The sequence below is a fragment of the Coturnix japonica genome, chromosome Z (assembly GCF_054131305.1).
Source record: "Coturnix japonica strain WE chromosome Z, WE-NBRP24, whole genome shotgun sequence".
NCBI classification, from domain to species: domain Eukaryota; kingdom Metazoa; phylum Chordata; class Aves; order Galliformes; family Phasianidae; genus Coturnix; species Coturnix japonica.
The window spans coordinates 74,696,221-74,723,562 of NC_140702.1; the positions used below are offsets into that span (position 1 = coordinate 74,696,221).

Below are 27,342 nucleotides of genomic sequence, written 5' to 3' on the forward strand. Positions count from 1 at the left end.
ACCCTATAACCAGACCCTATAACCCGACCCTATAACCAGACCCTATAACCAGACCCTATAACCAGACCCTATAACCAGACCCTATAACCAGACCCTATAACCAGGCCCGACCCTATAACCGTGTATTGACCCTATAGATTCTATAGGGCCGTTAATGGGGTTTTGGGCTCGGCCAATCGTAGACGTCGGGGATGAAGGACTCGTATTGGCTGCTCCACACCTTGGATCTCACATAGGATTCCTTGTCTATGGGTTCGGGGTAATGGAAGGCCATCTTGTGGGCGTATAGGAACTCCATTACCTACATAGGGGATTTATAGGGGATTTATAGGGGATTTATAGGGTCTATAGGGTTTTTATGGGGTCTTATAGGGTCCCATTGATTCCTATGGGGGCTGCAATACCATTAGTGGCCACTAGGGGGCGCTATAATGGGAGTCTATGGGAGCCATTGATTCCTATGGGGCTCTATTGATTCCTATGGGGGCTGCAATACCATTAGTGGCCACTAGGTGGCGCTATATAATGGAATCCAATGGAACTCTATGGGATCCTATGGGGTCTAATGGGGTCTTATGGGATCCTATAGGGTCTTATGGGGTCCTATAGGGTCTTATGGGGTCTTATGGGGTCTTATGGGGTCCTATGGGGTTCTATGGGGTCTTATGGGGTTATATGGGGTTCTATGGGGTCTATGGGTTCGGGGTAATGGAAGGCCATCTTGTGGGCGTATAGGAACTCCATTACCTATATAGGGGATTTATAGGGGATTTATAGGGTTTCTATGGGGTCTTATGGGATCCTATGGGGTCTTATGGGGTCTTATGGGGTCTTATGGGGTCTTATAGGGTCCCATTGATTCCTATGGGGGCTGCAATACCATTAGCGGCCACTAGGGGGCGCTATAGCAGATTATAATGGGAGTCTATGGGGCTCTATGGGATCCTATGGTGTCTTATGGGGTCTTATGGGGTTCTATGGGGTCCTATGGGGTCCTATGGGGTTCCTATGGGGTTATATGGGGTTCTATGGGGTCTATGGGTTCGGGGTAATGGAAGGCCATCTTGTGGGCGTATAGGAACTCCATTACCTACATAGGGGATTTATAGGGGATTTATAGGGGATTTATAGGGTTTTTATGGGGTCTTATGGGGTCTTATAGGGTCTTATGGGGTCTTATAGGGTCCTATTCATTCCTATGGGGGCTGCAATACCATTAACTGCCACTAGGGGGCGCTATAATGGGAGTCTATGGGAGCCATTGATTCCTATGGGGCTCTATTGGGTCCTATGGGGGCTGCAATACCATTAGCGGCCACTAGGGGGCGCTATAGCAGGTTATAATTGGAGTCTATGGGGCTCTATGGGATCCTATGGGGCTATATGGGGTCTTATGGGGTCCTATAGGGTCTTATGGGGTTCTATGGGGTCTTATGGGGTCCTATGGGATCCTATGGGGTCTTTTGGGGTTCTATGGGGGTCTATGGGGTCTTATGGGGTCTTATGGGGTTCTATGGTGTCTATGGGTTCGGGGTAATGGAAGGCCATCTTGTGGGCGTAGAGGAACTCCATTACCTAGATAGGGGATTTATAGGGTCATATGGGGTTTTTATGGGGTCTTATGGGGTCTTATAGGGTTCTATGGGGTCTTATGGGATCCTATAGGGTCTTATGGGGTTCTATGGGGTTCTATGGGGTCCTATGGGGTCTCTATGGGGTCCTATGGGGGCTGCAATACCATTAGTGGCCACTAGGGGGCGCTATAATGGGAGTCTATGGGAGCCATTGATTCCTATGGGGGCTGCAATACCATTAGCGGCCACTAGGTGGCGCTATAGCAGGTTATAATGGGTGTCTATGGGGCTCTATGGGGTCCTATGGGGTCTTATGGGGTCCTATGGGGTTTATGGGGTTTTATGGGGCTCTATGGGGTCTATGGGATCCTATAGATTCCTATAGGGTCTTATGGGGTTCTATGGGGGTCTATGGGGTCTTATGGGGTCTTATGGGGGTCTATGGGGTCCTATGGGGTAATGGAAGGCCATCTTGTGGGCGTATAGGAACTCCAGTACCTACATAGGGGATTTATAGGGTCAATAGGGTTTCTATGGGGTCTTATGGGGTCCTATTGGGTCTTATGGGGTCTTATGGGGTCTTATAGGGTCTTATAGGGTCCTATTCATTCCTATGGGGGCTGCAATACCATTAGCGGCCACTAGGTGGCGCTATAGCAGATTATAATGGGAGTCTATGGGGCTCTATTGGATCCTATGGGGTCTTATGGGATCTTATGGGGTCCTATGGGGTCCTATGGGGTTCTATGGGGTTCTATGGGGGGATATATGGGGTCTATGGGTTCCTATGGGGTCTTATGGGGTCCTATGGGGCTCTATGGGGTCCTATGGGATCCTATAGGGTTATAATGGGAGTCTATGGGGTCTTATGGGGTTCTATGGGATCCTATAGGGTTATAATGGGAGTCTATGGGGTCTTATAGGGTCTTATGGGGTTATATGGGGTCTATGGGGTCTTATGGGGTTTCTATGGGGTATATGGGGTATATGGGGTAATGGAAGGCCATCTTGTGGGCGTATAGGAACTCCATTACCTATATAGGGGATTTATAGGGGATTTATAGGGTCTATGGGGTCTCTATGGGGTCTTATGGGGTCTTATGGGGTCTTATAGGGTCCTATTGATTCCTATGGGGGCTGCAATACCATTAGTGGCCACTAGGGGGCGCTATAATGGGAGTCTATGGGAGCCATTGATTCCTATGGGAGCCATTGATTCCTATGGGAGCCATTGATTCCTATGGGGGCTGCAATACCATTAGCGGCCACTAGGGGGCGCTAGAGCAGATTATAATGGGAGTCTATGGGGCTCTATGGGATCCTATAGGGTCTTATGGGGTCTTATGGCGTCCTATAGAATTTAATGGGGTCTGTGGGGTTCTATGGGGTCCTATGGGGTCTTATGGGGTTTAATGGGGTTATATGGGGTCCTATGGGGTTTCTATGGGGGTCTATGGGGTATATGGGGTAATGGAAGGCCATCTTGTGGGCGTATAGGAACTCCATTACCTAGATAGGGGATTTATAGGGGATTTATAGGGGATTTATAGGGTCTATAGGGTTTCTATGGGGTCTTATGGGGTCTTATAGGGTCCTATTGATTCCTATGGGGGCTGCAGTACCATTAACGACCACTAGGGGGCGCTATAATGGGAGTCTATGGGAGCCATTGATTCCTATGGGGGCTGCAATACCCTCAGCTGCCACTAGGTGGCGCTATAGCAGATTATAATGGGAGTCTATGGGGCTCTATGGGGTCCTATGGGGTCTTATGGGGTCTTATGGGGTCCTATAGGGTCTAATGGGGTCCTATGGGGTTTCTATGGGGTTTCTATGGGGTTATATGGGGTCTATGGGTTCGGGGTAATGGAAGGCCATCTTGTGGGCGTATAGGAACTCCATTACCTATATAGGGTCAATAGGATTATATGGGGTTATATAGGGTTATATGGGATCCTATAGGGTCTTATAGGGTCTATGGGGTCCTATAGGGTTATAATGGGAGTCTATGGGGTTCTATGGGGTTCTATGGGGTCTTATGTGGTCCTACGGGATCCTATAGGGGCGTGTGGGGTTTCTATAGGGTTATATGGGGTCTATGGGATCCTATAGGGTCTTATGGGGTTTCTATGGGCCTCTATGGGGTCTATGAGGTCCTATAGGGTCTTATGGGGTCTTATGGGGTCTTATATGATCCTATAGGGTCCTATGGGGTCTTATGGGATCCTATAGGGTTTAATGGGGTTCTATAGGGTCTTATGGGGTGTCTATGGGGTCTTATGTGATCCTATAGGGTCCTATGGGGTCTTATGCGGTCCTATAGGGTCTTATGGGGTCATATGGGGTCTTATGGGGTTCTATGGGGTCCTATAGGGTTATAATGGGAGTCTATGGGGTCTATGGGGTCTTATGGGGTCCTATAGGGTCTTATGGGGTTCTATGGGGGTCTATGGGGTGTCTATAGGGTCTATGGGGCTCTATGGGGTCCTATGTGGTTCTATGGGGTCTTACGGGGTCCTATGGGATCCTATAGGGTTATAATGGGAGTCTATGGGGTCTTATGGGGTTCTATGGGGTTCTATGGGATCCTATGGGGCTCTATGAGGTCTTATGGGGTCTTATGGGGTCTTATGGGTGTCTATGGGTTCGGGGTAATGGAAGGCCATCTTGTGGGCGTATAGGAACTCCATTACCTAGATAGGGGATTTATAGGGAATTTATAGGGTCTATAGGGTTTCTATGGGGTCTTATGGGGTCTTATGGGGTTCTATAGGGTCCTATGGGGTCCTATGGGGTTTCTATAGGGTCTTATGGGGTCCTATGGGGTTCTATGGGGGCTGCAATACCATTAGCGGCCACTAGGGGGCGCTATAGCAGATTATAATGGGAGTCTATGGGGCTCTATGGGATCCTATGGGGTCTTATGGGGTTATATGGGGTTCTATGGGGTCTTATGGGGTCCTATGGGGTTCTATGGGGTCTTATGGGGTCCTATAGGGTCCTATGGGGTTCTATGGGGTTTCTATGGGGTTATATGGGGTCTATGGGTTCGGGGTAATGGAAGGCCATCTTGTGGGCGTATAGGAACTCCATTACCTATATAGGGGATTTGGAGGGGATTTATAGGGTCTATAGGGTTTCTATGGGGTCTTATGGGGTCTTATAGGGTCCTATTCATTCCTATGGGGGCTGCAATACCATTAGTGGCCACTAGGGGGCGCTATAATGGGAGTCTATGGGAGCCATTGATTCCTATGGGGGCTGCAATACCATTAGTGGCCACTAGGTGGCGCTATAGCAGATTATAATGGGAGTCTATGGGATCCTATGGGGTCTTATGGGGTTCTATGGGGTCCTATGGGGTCTTATGGGGTCCTATAGGGTCTTATGTGGTTTCTATAAGGTCTTATGGGGTCCTATGGGGTTTCTATGGGGCTCTATGGGGTCTATGGGGTGGTATAGGGGGATATATGGGGTAATGGAAGGCCATCTTGTGGGCGTACAGGAACTCCATTACCTATATAGGGGATTTATAGGGGATTTATAGGGTCTATAGGGTCTTATGGGGTCCTATGGGGCTCTATGGGGTCTCTATGGGGTCTTATGGGGTCTTATGGGGTTCTATAGGGCTCTATTGGGTCCTATGGGGGCTGCAATACCATTAGCGGCCACTAGGTGGCGCTATAACAGGTTATAATGGGAGTCTATGGGGCTCTATGGGATCTTATGGGGTCCTATGGGGTCTTATAGGGTCTTATGGGGTCCTATGGGGTTCTATGGGGTTATATGGGGTTCTATGGGGTCTATGGGTTCGGGGTAATGGAAGGCCATCTTGTGGGCGTATAGGAACTCCATCACCTATATAGGGTCAATAGGATTATATGGGGTTATATAGGGTCCTATGGGGTCCTATGGGGTCCTATGGGGTGGTTATGGGGCTCTATGGGGTGGCTATGGGTTTCTATGGGGTCCTATAGGGTCTTATGGGGTCTTATGGGGGCTCTATTGATTCCTATGGGGGCTGCAATACCATTAGCGGCCACTAGGGGGCGCTATATAATGGAATCCAAGGGGAGTCTATGGGGCTCCATTGGATCCTATGAGGTTTAATGGGGTCTTATGGGGTCCTATGGGGTCTTATGGGGCTCTATGGGGTCTTATGGGGTCCTATGGGGTCCTATGGGGTCTTATGGGGTTCTATGGGGTCTTATGGGGTTCTATGGGGTCTTATGGGGTTATATGGGGTTCTATGGGGGTGTATGGGTTCGGGGTAATGGAAGGCCATCTTGTGGGCGTACAGGAACTCCATTACCTAGATAGGGGATTTATAGGGGATTTATAGGGTCTATAGGATTAATAGGGTTTCTATAGGGTTCTTATGGGGTATATGGGGTTATATGGGATCTATGGGGTTATATGGGGGTTATATGGGGTTATATGGGAGGTATATGGGGTCTATTAGGAGATATAGGGGATATGGGGTTTCTATGGGGTTATAGGGTTTCTATGGGGTTAGATAGGGGCTATATGGGGTTATATGGGGGATATAGGGGTACATAGGGTTATATAGGGTTTCTATGGGGGGTATATGGGGTTATATGGGGGGTATATGGGGGAATATGAGGTTTCTATGTGGTTATATGGGGTCTATGGGGTTAGATAGGGGGCTATGGGGTTATATGGGGTGTATATGGGGTTTCTATGGGGTTATATGGGGGGATATGGGGTTTCTATGGGGTTATATGGGGTCTATGGGATCCTATAGGGTCCTATGGGGTTCTATGGTGTGTCTATGGGGAGATATGGGGGGATATATGGGGTCCTATAGGGTCTTATAGGGTCTTTGGGGTCTTATAGGGTCTTATGGGGTCCTATAGGGTCTTATGGGGTCTATGGGATCCTATGGGGTCTTATGGGGTCTTATGGGGTCTTATGAGGCTCTATGGGGTCCTATAGGATCCTATAGGGTCTTATGGGGCCCTATGGGGTCCTATGGGGTCCTATGGGGTTCTATGGGGTCCTATAGGGTCTTATGGGGTTTTATGGGGTCTTATGGGGTTCTATGGGGTCCTATAGGGTTTTATGGGGTTTTATGGGGTCTTATGGGGGTTCTATGGGGTTCTATGGGGTTTCTATAGGGTCTTATGGGGTGTCTATAGGGTCTATGGGGCTCTATGGGGTCCTATGTGGTTCTATGGGGTCTTATGGGGTCCTATGGGATCCTATAGGGTTATAATGGGAGTCTATGGGGTCTTATGGGGTTCTATGGGGTCTTATGGGGTTCTATGGGGTCCTATAGGGTCTTATGGGGTCTTATGGGGTCCTATGGGGTTCTATGGGGTCTTATGGGGTCCTATGGGGTTCTATGGGGTCTATGGGGTATATGGGGTAATGGAAGGCCATCTTGTGGGCGTATAGGAACTCCATTACCTATATAGGGGATTTATAGGGTTATATGGGGTTTTTATGGGGTCTATAGGGTCTTATGGGGTCTCTATGGGGTCCTATGGGGTTCTATGGAGTTCTATGGGGTCTTATGGGGTTTTATAGGGTCCTATGGGGTCCTATGGGGGCTGCAATACCATTAGCGGCCACTAGGTGGCGCTATAGCAGGTTATAATGGGAGTCTATGGGGCTCTATGGGATCCTATGGGGTCTTATGGGGTCCTATCGGGTCTATGGGGTCCTATAGGGTTCTATGGGGTTATATGGGGTTCTATGGGGTCCTATGGGGTTATATGGGGTTCTATGGGGTCTATGGGTTCGGGGTAATGGAAGGCCATCTTGTGGGCGTATAGGAACTCCATTACCTATATAGGGGATTTATAGGGTCAATAGGGTTTCTATGGGGTCTTATGGGGTCCTATGGGGTCTTATGGGGTTCTATGGGGTTCTATGGGGTTTCTATAGGGTCTTATGGGGTCTTATGGTGTCTTATAGGGTCCTATTGATTCCTATGGGGGCTGCAATACCATTAGCGGCCACTAGGGGGCGCTATAGCAGGTTATAATGGGAGTCTATGGGATCCTATGGGGCTCTATGGGGTCTTATGGGGTCCTATGGGGTTTCTATGGGGTTCTATGGGGGGATATGGGGTTATATAGGGAGTATATTGGGTTTCCATGGGGTTATATGGGGTCTATGGGAGGATATAGGGGGATGGATAGGGGATTTATAGGGTTATATGGGGTTTTATAGGGGATTTATAGGATTATGGGGTTTTATAGGGGATAATAGGGTTATATGGGGGGTATATGGGGTTATATGGGGGTATATGGGGGGATATAGGAAGGTATAGGGGGGATATGGGGTCGTATAGGGTTATATGGGGTTATATGGGGTCGTATAGGGTTATATGGGGTATATGGGGGTCTATAGGGTTTCTGTGGGGGGATATGGGGGCCTATGGGGTCTTTGAGGTTATATAGGGTCTATAGGGTTCTATGGGGGTCAATGGGGGTCTATAGGATTACATAGGGGTCTATAGGGTTATATAGGGGTCTATAGGGGTCTATAGGGTTTTATGGGGTCTATAGGGTTATATAGGGTCTATAGGGTTCTATAGGGCCCAATGGGGGTCTATAGGGTTATATAGGGTTACATAGGGATCAATGGGGGTCTATGGGGTCTATAGGGTCTATAGGGTTCTATAGGGCTCAATAGGGTTCTATAGGATCCAATGGGGTTCTATAGGGTTCTATAGGGTTTATAGGGTTATATAGGATCCTATAGGGTTCTATAGGGTTCTATAGGGTTTTATGGGGTCTATAGGGTTCTATAGGGTCTATAGGGTCTATAGGACCCAATAGGGTTATATAGGGCCCAATGGGTTTCTATAGGTTCTATAGGGTTCTATAGGGTTCTATTGGGTCTATAGGGTTCTATAGGGTCTATAGGGTCCAATGGGGTTCTATAGGTTCTATAGGGTTCTATAGGGCTCAATAGGGTTCTATAGGGTCCAATGGGGTTCTATAGGGTCCATAGGGTTATATAGGGGTCTATAGGATTATATAGGGGTCTATAGAGTTCTATAGGATCTATAGGGTTATATAGGGGTCTATAGGGTTATATAGGATCCTATAGGGTTCTATAGGGTTCTATAGGGTCTATTAGTGTCTATAGGGTCCAGTGGGGTTCTATAGGATCCTATAGGGTTCTATAGGGTCTATAGGGTTCTATAGGGCCCAATGGGGTTCTATAGGGTCTATAGGGTTCTATAGGGCCTACAGGGTTCTATAGAGTCCAATGGGGTTCTATAGGGTTCTATAGGATCCTATTGGGTTCTATAGGGCCCAATGGGGGTCTATAGGATTACATAGGGGTCTATAGGGGTCTATAGAGTTACATAGGGGTCAATGGGGGTCTATAGGACTTAATAGGGTTCTATAGGATCCAATGGGGTTCTATAGGGTTCTATAGGGGTCACTGGGGTTCTATAGGGCCCAATGGGGTTCTATAGGGCCTACAGGGTTCTATAGGGTCTATAGGGCCCAATGGGGTTCTATAGGGTTATATAGGGTTCTATGGAATCCTATAGGGTCTATAGGGTTCTATAGGGTCTATAGGATTATATAGGGGTCTATAGGGGTCTATAGGACTTAATAGGGTTCTATAGGATCCAATGGGGTTCTATAGGGTTCTATAGGGGTCACTGGGGTTCTATAGGGTCTATAGGGTCCAATGGGGTTTCTATAGGGCCTACAGGGTTATATAGGGTTCTATAGGGCCCAATGGGGCTCTATAGGGTTCTATAGGGTTCTATAGGGTCTATAGGGTCCAATGGGGTTCTATAGGGTCTATAGGGTTATATAGGATCCTATATGGTTCTATAGGGTTCTATAGGGGTCTATGGGGTTTCTATTGGGTCGCACCTTGACGGCGATGGAGATGGAGACCTCGCGGATGTTGGCCAATGGCGGATAGAGGCGGCCCTGCTCCAAATCCGATTGGCTGAGCTGATCCGACAGAGCCTATGGGGTGAGAGCGCCATTAAACCCCATAGAGACCCCATAGGAACCCATAGGACCCCATAGAGCCCCATAGAAACCCCATAGACCCCATAGAAACCCCATAGGACCCCATAAAACCCCATAGACCCCCATAGGACTCCATAGGACCCCATAGACCCCATAGAGACCCCATAGACCCCATAGGACCCCATAAGACCCCATTAAACCCCATAGGATCCCATAGCGCCCCATAGGACCCCATAGACACCCCATAGACCCCATAGACACCCCATAGACACCCCGTAAGACCCCATAGACCCCATAGACCCCATAGGATCCCATAGACACCCCATAGAGACCCATAGGGAAGCATAGAGACGGATAGATCCCTATAGGACCCCATAGGACCCCATAGCGCCCCATAGAGCCCCATAGACCCCATAGAGACCCCATAGGACCCCATAGAACCCCATAGAACCCCATAGGATCCCATAGAGCCCCATAGACCCCATAGACACCCCATAGAGCCCCATAGAACCCCATAGAGCCCCATAGACCCCATAGACACCCCATAGAGACCCATAGGACCCCATAGAGCCCCATAGATCTCACCTTGGCGGCCTCAAGGAAGACCCGGTCGCTGATGTGTCTGACGCTGCTCAAGATGACGGCCAGCGCCACCCCTATAACGGGACCCCATAGAGACCCCATAGAACCCCATAGAGCCCCATAGGACCCCATAGGACCCTATAGGATCCCATAAGACCCCATAGGACCCCATAGAACCCCATAAGACCCCATAGACCCCATAAGACCCCATAGGACCCCATAAGACCCCATAGAGACCCTATAAGACCCTATAGGATCCCATAGAGACCCCATAGGATCCCATAGGACATCATAGGACCCCATAGACCCCATAAGACCCCATAGATGCCATAGAACCCCATAAGACCCCATAAGACCCTATAAGACCCCATAGGACCCCATAAGACCCCATAAGACCCCATAAAACCCCATAGAGACCCCATAAGACCCCATAGGACCCCATAAGACCCCATAGGACCCCATAAGACCCCATAGAGACGCCGTAAGATCCCATAAGACCCCATAGGATCCCATAGAACCCCATAAGACCCCATAGGACCCCATTAAACCCCATAGAGACCCCATAAGACCCCATAGGACCCCATAAGACCCCATAGAGACCCCATAAGACCCCATAGAGACCCCATAAGACCCCATAGCGACCCCATAAGACCCCATAGACCCCATAGAGACCCCATAAGACCCAGTAAGACCCCATAGGACTTCATAGGACCCCATAAGACCCCATAGAGACCCCATAGAGACCCCATAAAACCCTATAGGGCCCTATTGATTCCATAGAACCCCATAAGACCCCATAAGACCCATAGAGACCCCATAAGACGCCATAGGACCCTATAGAGACCCCATAAGACCCCATAAGACCCCATTAAACCCCATAGAGACCCCATAGAACCCCATAAGACCCCATTAAACCCCATTAAACCCCATAAGACCCCATAGGACGCCATAGAACCCCATAGAGACCCCATAGACCCCCATAGGACCCTATAGGATCCCATAGGACATCAGAGGACCCCATAGACCCCATAAGACCCCATAAGACCCCATAGGACCCCATAAGACCCCATAGACCCCATAGACCGCATAGAACCCCATAGAGACCCCATAGACCCCATAGAGACCCCATAGGACCCCATAAGACCCCATAGAGACCCCATACAACCCCATTAAACCCCATAGGACCCCATAGAACCCCATAGAGACCCCATAAGACCCCATAGAACCCCATAGGACCCCATAAAACCCCATAAGACCCCATAGAGACCCCAATAGACCCCATAAGAGCCCATAGATCCCATAAGACCCCGTAGGACCCCATAAGACCCCATAGATTCCATAAGACCCCATAGGACATCATAGGACCCCATAGGATCCCATAAGACCCCATAAGACCCCATAAGACCCTATAGAGACCCTATAGGACCCCATAAGACCCCATAAAACCCCATTAAACCCCATAAGACGCCATAGAGACCCTATAAGACCCGATAAGACCCCATAGGATCCCATAAGACCCCATAGAGACCCCATAGGACCCCATAGAGACCCCGTAAGACCCCATAAGACGCCATAGGACCCCATAGATCCCATAAGACCCCATAGGACTTCATAGGACCCCATGGGATCCTATTAGACCCCATAAGACCCCATAAGACCCCATAAGACCCCATAAGACCCTATAGGGCCCTATAGGGTTACCTGGGAAGATATAGGCGTTGTTCCCTTGCCCGGCCCTATAGGTCCGACCGTCTTTTAGGGTCACGGGATCGAACGGGCTCCCGCTGGCGAACAGGCAGCGACCCTATAAGGGATATAGGGGATCCTATAGGGTCTATAGGGTCGTATAGGGTCTATGGGGTCGTATGGGGGTCCTATAGGGTCTATAGGGCCGTATGGGGGTTCTATAGGGTCTATAGGGCCGTATAGGGGTTCTATAGGGGATATAGGGGTCCTATAGGGTCGTATATGGGATCCTATAGGGGATATAGGGGATCCTATGGGGTCTATAGGGCCGTATGGGGGTTCTATAGGGTCTATAGCGGATATAGGAGATCCTATAGGGGATATATGGGATTCTATAGGGGATATAGGGGATATAGGGCCATATATGGGATCCTATAGGGTCTGTAGGGTCGTATGGGGGTCCTATAGGGTCTATAGGGCCGTATAGGGGTTCTATAGGGGATATAGGGGATCCTATAGGGGATATAGGGGATCCTATAAGGGATATATGGTCGTATAGGGTCTATAGGGCCATATATGAGACCCTATAGGGGATATAGGGCCGTATGGGGGTCCTATAGGGGATATAGGGGATCCTATGGGGTCTATAGGGCCGTATAGGGGATATAGGGGATCCTATAGGGTCTATAGGGGATATATGGGATCCTATAGGGGATATAGGGGATATAGGGGTCCTATAGGGGACATATGGGATCCTATAGGGTCTATAGGGTCGTATAGGGTCTATAGGGCCATGTATGGGACCCTATAAGGGATATAGGGGATCCTATAGGGGATATAGGGTCGTATAGGGTCTATAGGGCCATATATGGGACCCTATAGGGTCTATAGGGCGGTATAGGGGTCCTATAGGGGATATATGGGATCCTATAGGGGATATATGGGATCCTATAGGGTCTATAGGGGATATAGGGGATCCTATAGGGTCTATAGGGCCGTATAGGGATCCTATAGGGGATATAGGGGATATAGGGCCATATAGAGACCCTATAGGGTCTATAGGGCCACATAGGGACCCTATAGGGTCTATAGGACCCCTATAGGGTCTATAGGGCCCCCTATAGGGCCCCCTATAGGGCCTATAGGGTCCTTATAGGGTCCCCTATATACCTCAGTTATAGTGTAGGCCTCCTGGGCCGTACACTCGGCCTTGGCTGTGGGGTTGCTGAGGGCGAAGATGATTGGTCGCTCGTTGATGGCGGCCATCTTGCGCAGCACCGATTGGTTGAAGAGACGGCCGGCTCCCGCCACGCCTGGAGGATCCACCAATGAGAGGGGAGGAAGGAGGACGGGCAGCCAATGGGGGAGGAGGAAGGAGGGTTCGTTAGCCAATGGGGGAGGAGGAAAGGAGGCATAGGGCCTAGTTAGGCTTCATAGGCCTAACTAGGCCTCAACTAGGCCTCAACTAGGCCCCATAGGCCTCAACTAGGCCTCATAGGCCCCAACTAGGCCTCATAGGGCCTAACTAGGCCCCATAGAGTCCTATAGGCCCTAATTAGGCCCCAACTAGGCCCCATAGAGCCCTATAGGACCCTAATAAAGACCCCCAGCCCCATAACCAGCCCCATAGCCAGCCCCATAACCTCATAAGACCTAACTAGGCCCCATAGACCCCAACTAGGTCTCATAGGCCCTAACTAGGCTCCAACTAGGCCCCATAGGCCCCAACTAGGCCCCATAGGCCTCAACTAGGCCCCATAGGCCTTAACTAGGCCCCATAGAGCCCTATAGGACCCTAATAAAGACCCCCAGCCCCATAACCAGCCCCATAACCAGCCCCATAGCCAGCCCCATAACCTCATAATGCCTAACTAGGCCCCAACTAGGCCCCATAGGCCTCAACTAGGCCTCACAGGCCTCACTAGGCCCCAACTAGGCCCCAACTAGGCCTCATAGGCCCCAACTAGGCCTCATAGGCCTCAACTAGGCCCCAACTAAGCCCCATAGAGCCCTATAGGACCCTAATAAAGACCCCCAGCCCCATAACCAGCCCCATAACCAGCCCCATAGCCAGGCCTATAACCTCATAATGCCTAACTAGGCCTCAACTAGGCCTCATAGGCCCCAACTAGGCCTCATAGGCCTCAACTAGGCCTCACAGGCCTCACTAGGCCCCAACTAGGCCCCAACTAGGCCTCATAGGCCTCAACTAGGCCCCATAGGCCCCAACTAGGCCTCACTAGGCCTCATAGGCCCTAACTAGGCCCCAGCTAGGCCTCATAGAGCCTAACTAGGCCTCATAGGCCCTATAGGATCCTCCAGCCCCATAACCAGCCCCATAACCAGCCCAGCCCCACTGACCTATAATGGCCGTCGGCTTCAACATGGCGACGGCCTCTTCGAAGCTCTGGGGGATGGAGGCCGGGGCCTGGTGGGCGAAGGGCTCTTGGTTGATGTCCACTTGGGCCTCTCTACCCTGCAAACGGGGAGACTCTATGGTAGCCGGGAGGACTCGAGGCCTGCTTGGAGGACTTGAGGCCTGGTTGGAGGACTCGAGGCCTAGTGGAGGACTTGAGGCCTGGATGAGGACTCTATGGTTGTTGGAGGACTCTATGGTTGTTGGGAGGACTCTATGGTCATTGGAGGCCCCATAGAGCCCCATAGACCCCAATAGAACCCAATAGGACCCCATAGAACCCCATAGAGCCCCATAGAACCCAATAAGACCCCATAGAGCCCCATAGAGCCCAATAGGACCCCATAGACCCCAATAGAACCCAATAGAACCCCATAGGACCCCACAGAACCCCATAGACCCCAATAGGACCCCATAGAGCCCCATAGGACCCCATAGACCCCCATAGAGCCCCATAGGACCCCATAGAGCCCCATAGACCCCAATAGGACCCCATAGACCCCCATAGGACCCCATAGAACCCAATAGGATCCCATAGAACCCCATAGAGCCCCATAGGACCCAATAGAACCCCATAGACCCCCATAAAGCCCCATAGACCCCCATAGGACCCCATAGACCCCAATAGACCCCAATAGGACCCCATAGAACCCCATAGAGCCCCATAGGAGCCCCATAGAACCCCATAGAGCCCCATAGTACCCAATAGAACACCATAGACCCCAATAGAACCCAATAGGACCCCATAGAGCCCCATAGAACCCCATAGACCCCCATAGAGCCCAATAGGACCCCATAGAGCCCCATAGTGCCCCATAGAGTCCAATAGGACCCCATAGAGCCCCATAGGACCCCATAGACCCCCATAGAGCCCCATAGACCCCCATAGAGCCCCATAGAACCCAATAGGACCCCATAGTGCCCCATAGAGCCCCATAGAACCCAATACGACCCCATAAAGCCCCATAGAGCCCAATAGGACCCCATAGACCCCAATAGACCCGCATAGAGCCCCATAGAACCCTATAGAGCCCCATAGAACCCCATTGACCCCCATTGGAGCCCCATAGAGCCACATAGAACCCAATAAGACCCCATAGAGCCCCATAGAGCCCAATAGGACCCCATAGAACCCCATAGAGCCCCATAGGAGGCCCCCAGCCCCACTGGAGGACTGACCTGGAAGACCAGGCCGTGCTTGTCGTACATCCAGATCCTCTTCCTGGCCGTCTCTATGGTCATCCCATTCTCCTCCATGGCCATCACTATCAGGTTGGCGATGCCTAGAGCGGCCTAGAAGAGAGAGAGACACTCTAGCACCAACTCTATGGTGCCCTGGAGGACCGGCGGCCATCTTGGATCCCCGGCGGCCATCTTGGATCCCCGGCGGCCATCTTGGTTGCCCGGCGGCCATCTTGGATTCTAATAGAGACACTTTATCCCCCTCTAGGAGGACTCTATGGTGCCCTGGAGGACCGGTGGCCATCTTGGATTCCCGGCAGCCATCTTTGAGGCCTATAAAGGCCTATAGAGACACTCTATCCCCCTCTAGGAGGACTCTATGGTGCCCTGGAGGACCGGCGGCCATCTTGGATCCCCGGCAGCCATCTTGGATCCCCGGCGGCCATCTTGGATCCCCGGCGGCCATCTTGGAGGCCTATAGACCCCCATTGAGACATTCTGTCCCCCTCCAAGAGGACTCTATGGTGCCCTGGAGGACCGGCGGCCATCTTGGATTCCCGGCGGCCATCTTGGATCACTGGCAGCCATGTTGGATTCCCGGTGGCCATCTTGGAGGCCTATAGAGGCCCATAGAGACACTCTAGCCCCCTCTAGGAGGACTCTATGGTGCCCTGGAGGACCGGTGGCCATCTTGGATTCCTGGCGGCCATCTTGGATCCCCGGCAGCCATATTGGAACCCCAGCGGCCATATTGGATGCCATGGCAGCCATATTGGATCCCTGGCAGCCATCTTGGATTCCTGGCGGCCATCTTGGATTCCTGGCAGCCATCTTGGATGCCATGATGGCCATATTGGATGCCAAGAGCCGCCATCTTGGATTCCTGGCAGCCATCTTGGATCCCCGGCGGCCATATTGGAGGACCGGCGGCCATGTTGGAGGACCGGCGGCCATCTTGGATTCCTGGCGGCCATCTTGGATGCCATGGCGGCCATATTGGATCACTGGCGGCCATCTTGGATTCCTGGCAGCCATGTTGGATTCCCGGCAGCCATATTGGATCCCTGGCGGCCATATTGGAGGACCGGAGACCATGTTGGAGGACCGGCGGCCATATTGGATCCCCGGCAGCCATCTTGGATCCCTGGCGGCCATATTGGATCCCCGGCAGCCATCTTGGATCTCCGGCGGCCATCTTGGATCCCTGACGGCCATCTTGGATCCCCGGCGGCCATATTGGAGGACATGGCGGCCATCTTGGATTACCGGCGGCCATATTGTAGGACCGGCAGCCATATTGGAGGACCGGCGGCCATATTGGAGGACCCGGCGGCCATGTTGGAGGACTTACCTCTCCGGCCCCTAAGAAGAGAACTCTATGGTCCGTGATGGGTTTCCCCGTCGTCTTCTGGGCCGCCAAGAGACCGGCCAAGGCCACGGCCGCCGTACCTGGGATCATAGAGTTCCAAGATGGCGGACGCTCGCAGGACTCTATGGTAACTTGGAGGTCTAGGGGGTCCTATGGGGTCTATGGGGTTATATAGGGTCTATGGGGTGTCTATGGGGGTCTATATGGGTCTATGGAGGATCTATGGGGTCCTATGGGGGTCTATAGGGGTCTATGAGGCTCTATGGGGCTCTATGGGGGGCTCTATGGGGTGTCTATTGGGGTCTATGGGGCTCTATGGGGTCCTATTGGGTTCTATTGGGGTCTATGGGGTCCTATGGGAGTCTATGGGGCTCTATGGGGGTCTATGGGGCTCTATGGGGTTCTATGGGGCTGTATGTGGTTCTGTGAGGGTCTATGGGGGCCTATGGACCCATAGACCCCTCATAGGGCCCCATAGGACCCCATAGACCCCAACAGAACCCAATAGGACCCCATAGAGCCCCATAGATCCCCATAGAACCCCATAGGACCCCATAGAGCCCCATAGAGCCCAATAGAACCCCATTGACCCCCATTAACCCTCATAGGAAGACCCATAGAGCCCCATTGGAGGACCCCAGCCCCACTGGAGGACCCCAGCCCCACCTTGAAGGACCCCAGCCCCCCATAGGACCCCATAGACCCCATAGAACCCCATAGGACTCCATAGAGCCCCATAGAGCCCAATAGAACCCCATTGACCCCCATTAAACCCCATAGGAAGACCCATAGAGCCCCATTGGAGGACCCCAGCCCCACAGGAGGACCCACCTTGGATGTCGTCATTGAAGATGCAGTATCTCTCCCTATATTTCCTTAGGAAGCGGAAGGCGTTGTGGTTCCCAAAGTCCTCGAATTGGATCAGGGTGTTCTGGCCGTACCTAGATATGGGGCAGGACCCATAGATGTGGGGCTGGGGGGTTTTATGGGGTTTTATGGGGTCCTATAGGGTCTTATGGGGTCCTATAGGGTTCTATTGGGGTCTATGGGGGCTGCAATACCATTAGCGGCCACTAGGTGGCACTATAACAGGTTATAATGGGAGTCTATGGGAGCCATTGATTCCTATGGGGCTCCATTGAATCCTATGGGATCCTATAGAATCCTATGGGGTCTTATAGGGTTTTTATGGGGTTTTTATAGGGTTTTTATGGGGTTTTATGGGGTTTTATGGGGTTTTATGGGTTTTGATGGGGTTTTATGGGATCCTATTGGGTCCTATGGGGTCCTATAGGGTCTTATGGGGTCCTATGGGGTCTCTATGGGGTTCTACGGGGTCCTATAGGGTCTTATGGGGTCCTATGGGGTTTTATGGGGTCTCTATAGGGTTTAATGGGGTCTTATGGGATCCTATGGGATCCTATGGGGCTCTATGGGGTCTCTATAGGGTTTAATGGGGTCTCTATGGGTGTCCTATGGGGTTTCATGGGGGATCTATGGGATCCTATGGAATTTAATGGAGTCTTATGGGGTCTTATGGGGTCCTATGGGGTCTCTATGGGATCCTATGGGATCCTATGGGGATCTATGGGGTCTCTATAGGGTTTAATGGGGTCTCTATGGGGGTCTATGGGGTCCTATGGGGTCTATGGGGTCCTATAGGGTCTCTATGGGGTCTTATGGGGTCTCTATAGGGTCTATGGGGTCCTATAGGGTCCTATAGGGTTATAATGGGAGTCTATGGGGTCCTATAGGGCTCCATTGATTCCTATGGGGTCCCATTATATCCTATGGGGCTGCAATACCATTAGTGGCCACTAGGTGGCGCTATATAATGGAATGCAATGGGAGTCTATGGGGCTCCATTGAATCCTATGGGATCCTATAGGGTCTTATAGGGTTTTTATGGGATTTTATGGGGTTTTTATGGGGTTTCTATGGGGTTTCTATGGGGTTTTACCTGTCGGTGATGGCCTCCATGAACTCGTCGATCAGTTCGTCGTAGGCCGCCGTTCGATCCCGACGCTGGTACAGCCCCATATAGAAGGGGTCCTTTAATAGGGTCTATGGGGCGAGATATAGGGTTTATAGGGTCCTATGGGGTCTCTATGGGGCTCTATGGGGTTTCTATGGGGTCCTATGGGGTTTAATGGGGTCTCTATGGGGTCTTATGGGGTCTCTATGGGGTCTTATGGGGTCCTATGGGGTCTCTATGGGGTCTATGGAGTCCTATGGGGTCTATGGGGTCTTATGGGGTTTTATAGGGTCTTATGGGGTCTCTATGGGGTCTATGGGGTCCTATAGGGTTCTATGGGATCCTATAGGGCTCTATTGGGTCCTATGGGGGCTGCAATACCATTAGTGGCCACTAGGTGGCGCTATAACAGGTTATAATGGGAGTCTATGGGGCTCTATGGGGTTTAATGGGGTCTTATGGGGTCCTATAGGGTCTATGGGGTGAGATATAGGGTTTATATGGGGTCCTATGGGGTCTATGGGGTCTTATGGGGTCCTATAGAGTCCTATGGGGTCTTATGGGGTCTATGGGGTCTTATAGGGTCTTATAGGGTCCTATGGGGTCTCTATGGGGTTCTATGGGGTCTTATGGGGTCTATAGGGTCTTATAGGGCTCTATGGGGTCCTATGGGGGCTGCAATACCATCAGCTGCCACTAGGTGGCGCTATAGCAGGTTATAATGGGAGTCTATGGGGCTCTATGGGGTCTTATGGGGTCTATGGGGTCTTATAGGGTCTTATAGGGTCCTATGGGGGTCTATGTGGTTCTACGGGTCTTATAGGGTCTTATGGGGTCATATAGGGTTCTATGGGGTCTTATGGGGTCTATGGGGTTCTATAGGATCTTATGGGGTTCTATGGGTTCTACGGGGTCTTATAGGGTCCTATAGGATTCTATGGGGTCTTATGGGGTCGTATGGGATCTTATAGGGTCCTATAGGATTCTATGGGGTCTTATGGGGTTCTATGGGGTCTTATGGGTCTTATGGGGTCTTATAGGGTCTATGGGATCTTATAGGGTCCTATTGGGTTCTATGGGGTCTATGGGGTCTTATAGGGTCTATAGGGTCTTATAGGGTCTTATAGGGTCTATAGGGTCTTATGGGGTCCTATAGGGTTTTATGGGGTCTATCGGGTCTTATAGGGTCTTATGGGGTTCTACGGGGTCTATGGGATTCTATAGGGTCTATAGGGTCTTATGGGATCGTATAGGGTCTTATGGGGTCTATAGTGTCCTATAGGGTTCTATGGGGTCTATGGGGTCCTATAGGGTCTATAGGGTCTTATGGGGTCCTATTGGGTTCTATGGGATCCTATAGGGTCCTATGGGGTTCTATGGGGTCCTATAGGGTCTTATGGGGTCTTATGGGGTCTATGGGGTCTTATAGGGTCTTACCGTATTATCCGTCCCCACATCGATGCACACGGGCAGGCACTTATGGGGCTGGATCCCGGCGCAGGCCGTATAGAGGCACAGTTTCCCTACAGGGATCCCCATCCCATAAACCCCCAAATCCCCCAAACCCAGGATCCGCTCGCCGTCTGTCACCACCACGGCCTGCAATAGGGGATTAATAGGGTCAATGGGGTCCTATGGGGTCCTATGGGGTCCTATGGGGTCTTATGGGGTCTTATAGGGTCTTATAGGGTCCTATAGAGCCTTATAGGGCCTTATGGGGTCTTATGGGGTCTTATAGAGTCCTATAGGGTCTTATGGGGTCTTATAGGGTCCTATTGATTCCTATGGGGGCTGCAATACCATTAGCGGCCACTAGGTGGCGCTATAGCAGATTATAATGGGAGTCTATGGGAGCCATTGATTCCTATGGGGCTCTATTGATTCCTATGGGGGCTGCAATACCATTAGCGGCCACTAGGGGGCGCTATATAATGGAATCCAATGGGAGTCTATGGGGCTCCATTGGATCCTATGGAGCTCTATGGGATCCTATGGGGTCTTATGGGGTTCTATGGGGTCCTATGGGGTTCTGTGGGGTCCTATAGGGTTCTATAGGGTCCTATGGGGTCTATGGGGTCCTATAAGGTCTATGGGATCCTATAGGGTTCTATGGGGTCCTATGGGGTCTTATGGGGTCTTATGGGGTCAATGGGGTCTTATGGGGTCCTATGGGGTCTTATAGGGACTTATGGGGTTTAATAGGGTCAATAGGATCCTATGGGGTTCTATGGGGTCTTATGGGTTCTTATAGGGTCCTATAGAGCCTTATGGGGTCTCTATGGGGTCTTATAGGGTCCTATTGATTCCTATGGGGGCTGCAATACCATTAGCGGCCACTAGGTGGCGCTATAGCAGGTTATAATGGGAGTCTATGGGGCTCTATGGGATCCTATGGGGTCTTATGGGGTTTTATAGGGTCTTATAGGGTTTAATGGGGTTCTATGGGGTCTTATGGGGTTTTATAGGGTCTCTATGGGGTCTTATGGGGTTCTATGGGGTCTTATGGGGTCTTATAGGGTTTAATAGGGTTTAATGGGGGTCTATGGGGTCCTATGGGGTCCAATAGAATCCTATAGGGTCTTATGGAGTTCTATAGGGCTCTATGGGTCTCTATGGGGGTCTATGGGGTCTTATGGGGTCCTATGGGGTCTTATGGGGTTCTATAGGGTCTTATGGGGTCCTATGGGGTTCTATAGGGTCTTATAGGGTCTTATGGGGTCTCTATGGGGTTCTATGGGGTTTATGGGGTCACCTTGACGTCGTTCTCGGGCCAGTTGTCCACGATGGATCTGATGTGACCCCGATCCGAGATGGAAATGAACAGGCCCCTATAGGAAACAATAGGGCCCCATAAGACCCCATAAGACCCCATAGGACCCCATAGACCCCATAGGACCCTATAGGACCCCATAAGACCCCATAGGACCCCATACACCCCATAGACACCCCCACAGAGCCCCATAGACCACAATAGGACCCCATAGAACCCCATAGGACCCTAATAAGACCCCATAGAGCCCCATAGAACCCCATAGACCCCATAAGACCCCATAGGACCCTATAAGACCCCATTAAACCCCATAAAAACCCTATAAGACCCCATAGGATCCCATAGAGCTCCATAGGATTCAATGGAGCCCCATAGACTCCCATTGGATTCCATTATGTAGCGCCACCTAGTGGCCACTAATGGTATTGCAGCCCCCATAGGAATCAATGGCTCCCATAGGAATCAATGGCTCCCATAGACTCCCATTATAATCTGCTCTAGCGCCCCCTAGTGGCGGCTAATGGTATTGCAGCCCCCATAGAACCCGATAGAGCCATATAGGACCCCATAGGACCCCATAAGACCCCATAAGACCCCAATAGGACCCCATAAGACCCCATAGACCCCATAGAGCCTCATAGCCACCCTATAAGACCCCATAAGACCCCATAGACCCCATAAGACCCCATAGAACCCCATAGACCCCAATAGGATTTCAATAGGACCCCATAGCCACCCCATAAGACCCCATAGACCCCATAGGACCCCATAGGATCCCATAGAGCCCCATAGACTCCCATTATAATCTGCTATAGCGCCGCCTAGTGGCCGCTAATGGTATTGCAGCCCCCATAGGAATCAATGGCTCCCATAGGAATCAATGGCTCCCATAGGAATCAATGGCTCCCATAGACTCCCATTATAGCGCCACCTGGTGGCCACTAATGGTATTGCAGCCCCCATAGGAATCAATAGGACCCTATAAGACCCTATAAGACCCCATAAAACCCCATAGAAACCCCATAGAACCCCATACTTAGGCCTGCGGAAGATGTGGCCGTATTGGGTACAGGCCAACCCTACAGTCGGGGTGTAGACGATGGGCATCAACCTCTCGATGTCGTCCTGTAAAACCCTATAGAAGAGCTTCTCGTTCCGCTCCTGGATCCCCATTAAGTAGATGTACCTGTGGACGAGACCCCATAGACCCCATAAGACCCCATTAAACCCTATAGGACCCTATAGGATCTATAGAACCCCATAAGACCCCATAGGACCCTATAGGATCCCATAGAACCCTATTAAACCCTATAAGACCCCATAAAACCCCATTAAACCCCATAAGACCCCATAGGACCCTATAGGACCCTATAAGACCCCATAAGACCCCATAGGACCCCATTAAACCCCATAGACCCCATAGGACCCCATAGACCCCATAAGACCCCATAGGACCCCATAGGACCCTATAGAAGAGCTTCTCGTTCCGCTCCTGGATCCCCATTAAATAGATGTACCTGTGGACGAGACCCCATAAGACCCCATAAGACCCTATAGGACCCTATAGGACTCATAGGAACCCATAGAACCCCATAGGACCCAATAGGATCCCATAAAACCCCATAAGACCCCATAGAACCCTATAGGACCCTATAAGGCCCTATAGACCCCATAAGACGCCATAAAACCCCATAGGACCCCATAAGACCCTATAAGACCCTATAGACCCCATAAGGCCCTATAGGATCCCATAAGACCCCATAGACCCCCATAGAACCCAATAGGATCCCATAGAACCCCATAAGACCCCATTAAATCCCATAAGAACCCATAAAAACCCATAGGACCCCATAGAACCCCATTAAACCCTATAGGATCCCATAGAGACCCCATAGAGACCCCATAGGATCCCGTAGGATCCACACGACCCCATTAAACCCCATAGAACCCCATAGACCCCCATAGAACCCTATAGGATCCCATAAGACCCCATAAGACCCCATAGAACCCCATAGAGCCCCATAGAACCCCTATAGACCCTATAGGACCCCCATGGGACCCCATAAGACCCCATAGACCCCAATAGGACCCCATAGAACCCCATAGCCCCCCATAGAGACCCCATAGGACCCCATAGAGCCCCATAGACCCCAATAGCCCCCCAATAGGACCCCATAGAGCCCCATAGACACCCCATAGGACCCCATAGACCCCAATAGAACCCCATAAGACCCCATTAAACCCCATAGGACCCCATAAGACCCCATAGGACCCTATAGCCCCCCAATAGAACCCCATAGGACCGCATAGGACCCTATAGGACCCCATAGAACCCCATAGGACCCAATAGGACCCTATAGAACCCCATAGACCCCAATAGAACCCCATAAGACCCCATAGGACCCAATAGAGCCCCATAGACTCCCATTATAACCAGTTATAGCGCCACCTAGTGGCAGCTGATGGTATTGCAGCCCCCATAGGACCCAATAGAACCCCATAGAGCCCCATAGAGACCCCATAGGACCCCATAGAACCCCATTAAACCCCATAGGACCCCATTAAACCCCATAAGACCCCATAGGACCCCATAGGACCCCATAGGGCCCCATAGAACCCCCTTACTTCTGCAGTGGGTCGCTGATCCGCCCTATATTCTTATGGAACCTCAAGGCCTGGATGTCCTGGGTCTCGATCTTGGGGGGCAGGAGCCCCTGGAGCCCCAACATCTGCCTCTCCAATAGGGTAAAGGCCATCCCCTATAAGACAAAGGGGATACCGGCCCTATAAAGCCGCCATCTTGGATTTGGAGCCCCGTTGGAGGACTTATGGCCGACCTCGGTCCTCCTAGGGACGCCGGCCCTTTAAATACGACGCCTTGGAGGACTTATGGCCACCCTCGGTCCTCCGAGGAACACCATCTTGGATTTGGAGGACTAATGGCCGCCCTCGGTCCTCCAAGGGTCGCCATCTTGGATTTGGAGGACTAAAGGCTGCCCTCGGTCCTCCAAGGGACGCTGGCCCTTTAAGGCGGCCATCTTGGACCAACGGGATTGGCTGCATACAGGACTCATTTGCATATCGAGGGGGTGATTTACATATCGATGGGCTGATTTGCATATCTGGGGGTTAATTTGCATATTAAGGCAGAATTTGCATATTGAAGCTCTATAGGCCAACGTGATTGGCCATTTATGGGCTGAATTACCATATCGTGGGCCTAATTAGCATATTGGGGGTGAATTAGCATATTGAATGGACTAATTAGCATAATGAGATTCAAATTAGCATATTGAAGGTGTTAATTACCATAGTGAGTGTCTAATTAGCATATAGCGGTCATAATTAGCATATTGATGTCCCAATTAGCGTATAGAAGGAGCTAATTACCATATTGAGTGCCTAATTAGCATATTGAAGGGGCTAATTACCATATTGAGCATCAAATTAGCATATCTGATTTGCATACCTGAACCTAATTAACATAACAAAGACCTATTTTGCATATATACGTATCTAATTAGCATGTTAAGGCTTGTTCTGCATAACGAGGGTCTAATTTGCATAACTGATTTGCATACTGCATAATTAATTAGCATACGGGGTTCTTAATTGCATAGCGCGAACTAATTACCGTATAACTTGTCTAATTTGCATATTGACTGCCTAATTACCATATCGATGGAGTAATTTGCATATCTGACCACCTCATTACCATATGGAGGGCCTCGTTTGCATATCTGACCACCTAATTACCATATCGAGGGCCTCATTTGCATAACCAGCCGCCATCTCGGCTCCCCATTGGTCTCATTAGAGCCGTGATTGGCTCGTTAAGGCCCTAATTAGCATGCATATGCAAATGAGGCTTAACGAGGCCTTACCTTATTGGTCCTTGGGTTCAACATTAAGGGTTTCCCCTTCTCCTTTGTATGGATGGACCTTGAGAGGGATAAAAGGAAGCGGGAGAACATGGCGGCCAATGGGGTCCTGGAGATTTGCATAAATTTGCATACATTAGGAGCCCCATAGGATCCAATGGGACCCCATAGGAACTAATAGGACCCCATAGAACTCAATGGGACCCCATAGAACTCAATAGGACCCCATAGGATCCAATGGGACCCCATAGGGCCAATGGGGTGGTCGTATAGAAGGGGTTAATTAGCATACATTAGCATACGTTAGGAGCCCATAGGAACAAATGGGACCCCATAGGACACCATAGACACCCCATAGAGCCCCATAGAGCCCCATAATCCCCCATAGGACCCCATAGAGCCCCATAGGATAACATAGGAACCCCATAGACCCCCATAGACCCCCCATAGGACCCTCTATAGTCCCATAGGACCCCATAGGAACCCCATAGAGCCCCATATCCCCCCACAGAGCCCCATAGCCCCCCATAGCCCCCCATAGGACCCCATAGAGCCCCATAGACCCCCCATAGAACCCCATAGGACCCCATAGAGCCCCATAGACACCCCAATAGAGCCCCATAGCCCCCCATAGGACCCCATAGACACCCCATAGAGCCCCATAGGACCCCATAGAGACCCCATAGATCCCCATAGAGCCCCATAGAGCCCCATAGACCCCCTACATAACCCCATAGGATAACATAGAGACCCCATAGAACCCCATAGAGCCCCATAGGACCCCACAGAAGCCAATAGAGCCCCATTGACACCCCATAGCCCCCCATAGGACCCCATAGGACCCCATAGAGCCCCATAGACACCCATAGAACCCTATAGGACCCCATAGAGCCCCATAGAGCCCCATAGGACCCCATAGACCCCCATAGAGCCCCATAGGACCCCATAGATCCCCATAGAACCCCATAGAGCCCCATAGGACCCCACAGAAGCCAATAGAGCCCCATTGACACCCCATAGCCCCCCATAGGACCCCATAGGACCCCATAGAGCCCCATAGACACCCATAGAACCCTATAGGACCCCATAGAGCCCCATAGAGCCCCATAGGACCCCATAGACCCCCATAGAGCCCCATAGGACCCCATAGATCCCCATAGGACCCCATATAACCCCAATAGGCCCCATAGAGCCCCATAGAGCCCCATAGCCCCCCATAGGACCCCATAGGACCCCATAGACCCCCATAGAGCCCCATAGAAACCCCATAGCCCCCCATAGACCCCCCATAGGACCCTATAGAGCCCCATAGACCCCCCATAGGACCCCATAGACCCCCAATAGAACCCCATAGAGCCCCATAGACCCCCATAGCCCCCCATAGGACCCCATAGGACCCCATAGAGCCCCATAGACACCCATAGAACCCTATAGGACCCCATAGAGCCCCATAGAGCCCCATAGGACCTCATAGACCCCCATAGACACCCCATAGACCCCCAATAGAACCCCATAGACCCCAATAGAGCCCCATAGAGCCCCATAGACCCCCATAGACCCCAATATACCCCCATAGGGCCCCAATAGAGCCCCATAGACACCCCATAGGACCCCATAGAGCCCCATAGACACCCCATAGAGCCCCATAGACCCCCCATAGGACCCCATAGACCCCCAATAGAACCCCATAGAGCCCCATAGACCCCCATAGCCCCCCATAGGACCCCATAGAGCCCTATAGAGCCCCATAGACCCCCATAAACACCCCATAGAGCCCCATAGACCCCCCATAGGACCCCATAGAAGCCAATAGAGCCCCATAGGGCCCCATAGACCCCCCCCATAGGACCCCATAGAAGCCAATAGAGCCCCATAGGACCACATAGACCCCATAGAGCCCCATAGTGCCCCATAGGATAACATAGGAACCC

The 27,342-nt window shown here is 51.1% G+C and overlaps 2 protein-coding genes across 21 annotated transcripts in view; one reads left to right on the forward strand and one right to left on the reverse strand.

Annotated features, from left to right (window-relative positions):
- Positions 1-27,342, forward strand: part of LOC146754203 (uncharacterized) — a 42,121-nt gene that overhangs the window by 5,786 nt on the left and 8,993 nt on the right. For 3 of the 5 annotated variants that reach the window (XM_085528952.1, XM_085528954.1, XM_085528953.1), the window contains exon 2: positions 15,685-16,912. In XM_085528952.1, the coding sequence (XP_085385078.1) occupies positions 16,080-16,805 (726 nt within the window). In that variant the 5' untranslated portion in view covers positions 15,685-16,079 and the 3' untranslated portion in view covers positions 16,806-16,912. Of the gene's footprint in view, positions 1-15,684; positions 16,913-27,342 lie in introns of those variants that run through there. The other 2 variants (XM_085528950.1, XM_085528951.1) reach the window with 2 other exon arrangements.
- Positions 1-27,342, reverse strand: part of ME2 (malic enzyme 2) — a 33,035-nt gene that overhangs the window by 4,929 nt on the left and 764 nt on the right. Inside the window, exons 2-16 of one of the 16 annotated variants that reach the window (XR_014939405.1) lie at positions 25,415-25,520; positions 24,156-24,289; positions 22,567-22,716; positions 21,513-21,588; positions 20,198-20,359; positions 18,746-18,849; positions 17,617-17,726; positions 16,768-16,865; positions 15,414-15,527; positions 14,180-14,294; positions 12,989-13,131; positions 11,834-11,936; positions 10,136-10,206; positions 9,446-9,544; positions 105-301 (exon numbers count right to left, since the gene is read on the reverse strand). Coding sequence is in view for 13 of the 16 variants with exons in the window: in XM_085528925.1 (XP_085385051.1) it covers positions 152-301; positions 9,446-9,544; positions 10,136-10,206; positions 11,834-11,936; positions 12,989-13,131; positions 14,180-14,294; positions 15,414-15,527; positions 16,768-16,865; positions 17,617-17,726; positions 18,746-18,849; positions 20,198-20,359; positions 21,513-21,588; positions 22,567-22,716; positions 24,156-24,289; positions 25,415-25,504 (1,719 nt within the window). In the remaining 3 variants the exon portion in view is untranslated. Of the gene's footprint in view, positions 1-97; positions 302-1,476; positions 1,576-5,313; positions 5,433-5,766; positions 5,887-7,235; positions 7,385-9,445; positions 9,545-10,135; positions 10,207-11,833; positions 11,937-12,988; positions 13,132-14,179; positions 14,295-15,413; positions 15,528-16,767; positions 16,866-17,616; positions 17,727-18,745; positions 18,850-20,197; positions 20,360-21,512; positions 21,589-22,566; positions 22,717-24,155; positions 24,290-25,414; positions 25,521-27,342 lie in introns of those variants that run through there. The other 15 variants (XM_085528925.1, XM_085528930.1, XM_085528931.1 and 12 more) reach the window with 15 other exon arrangements.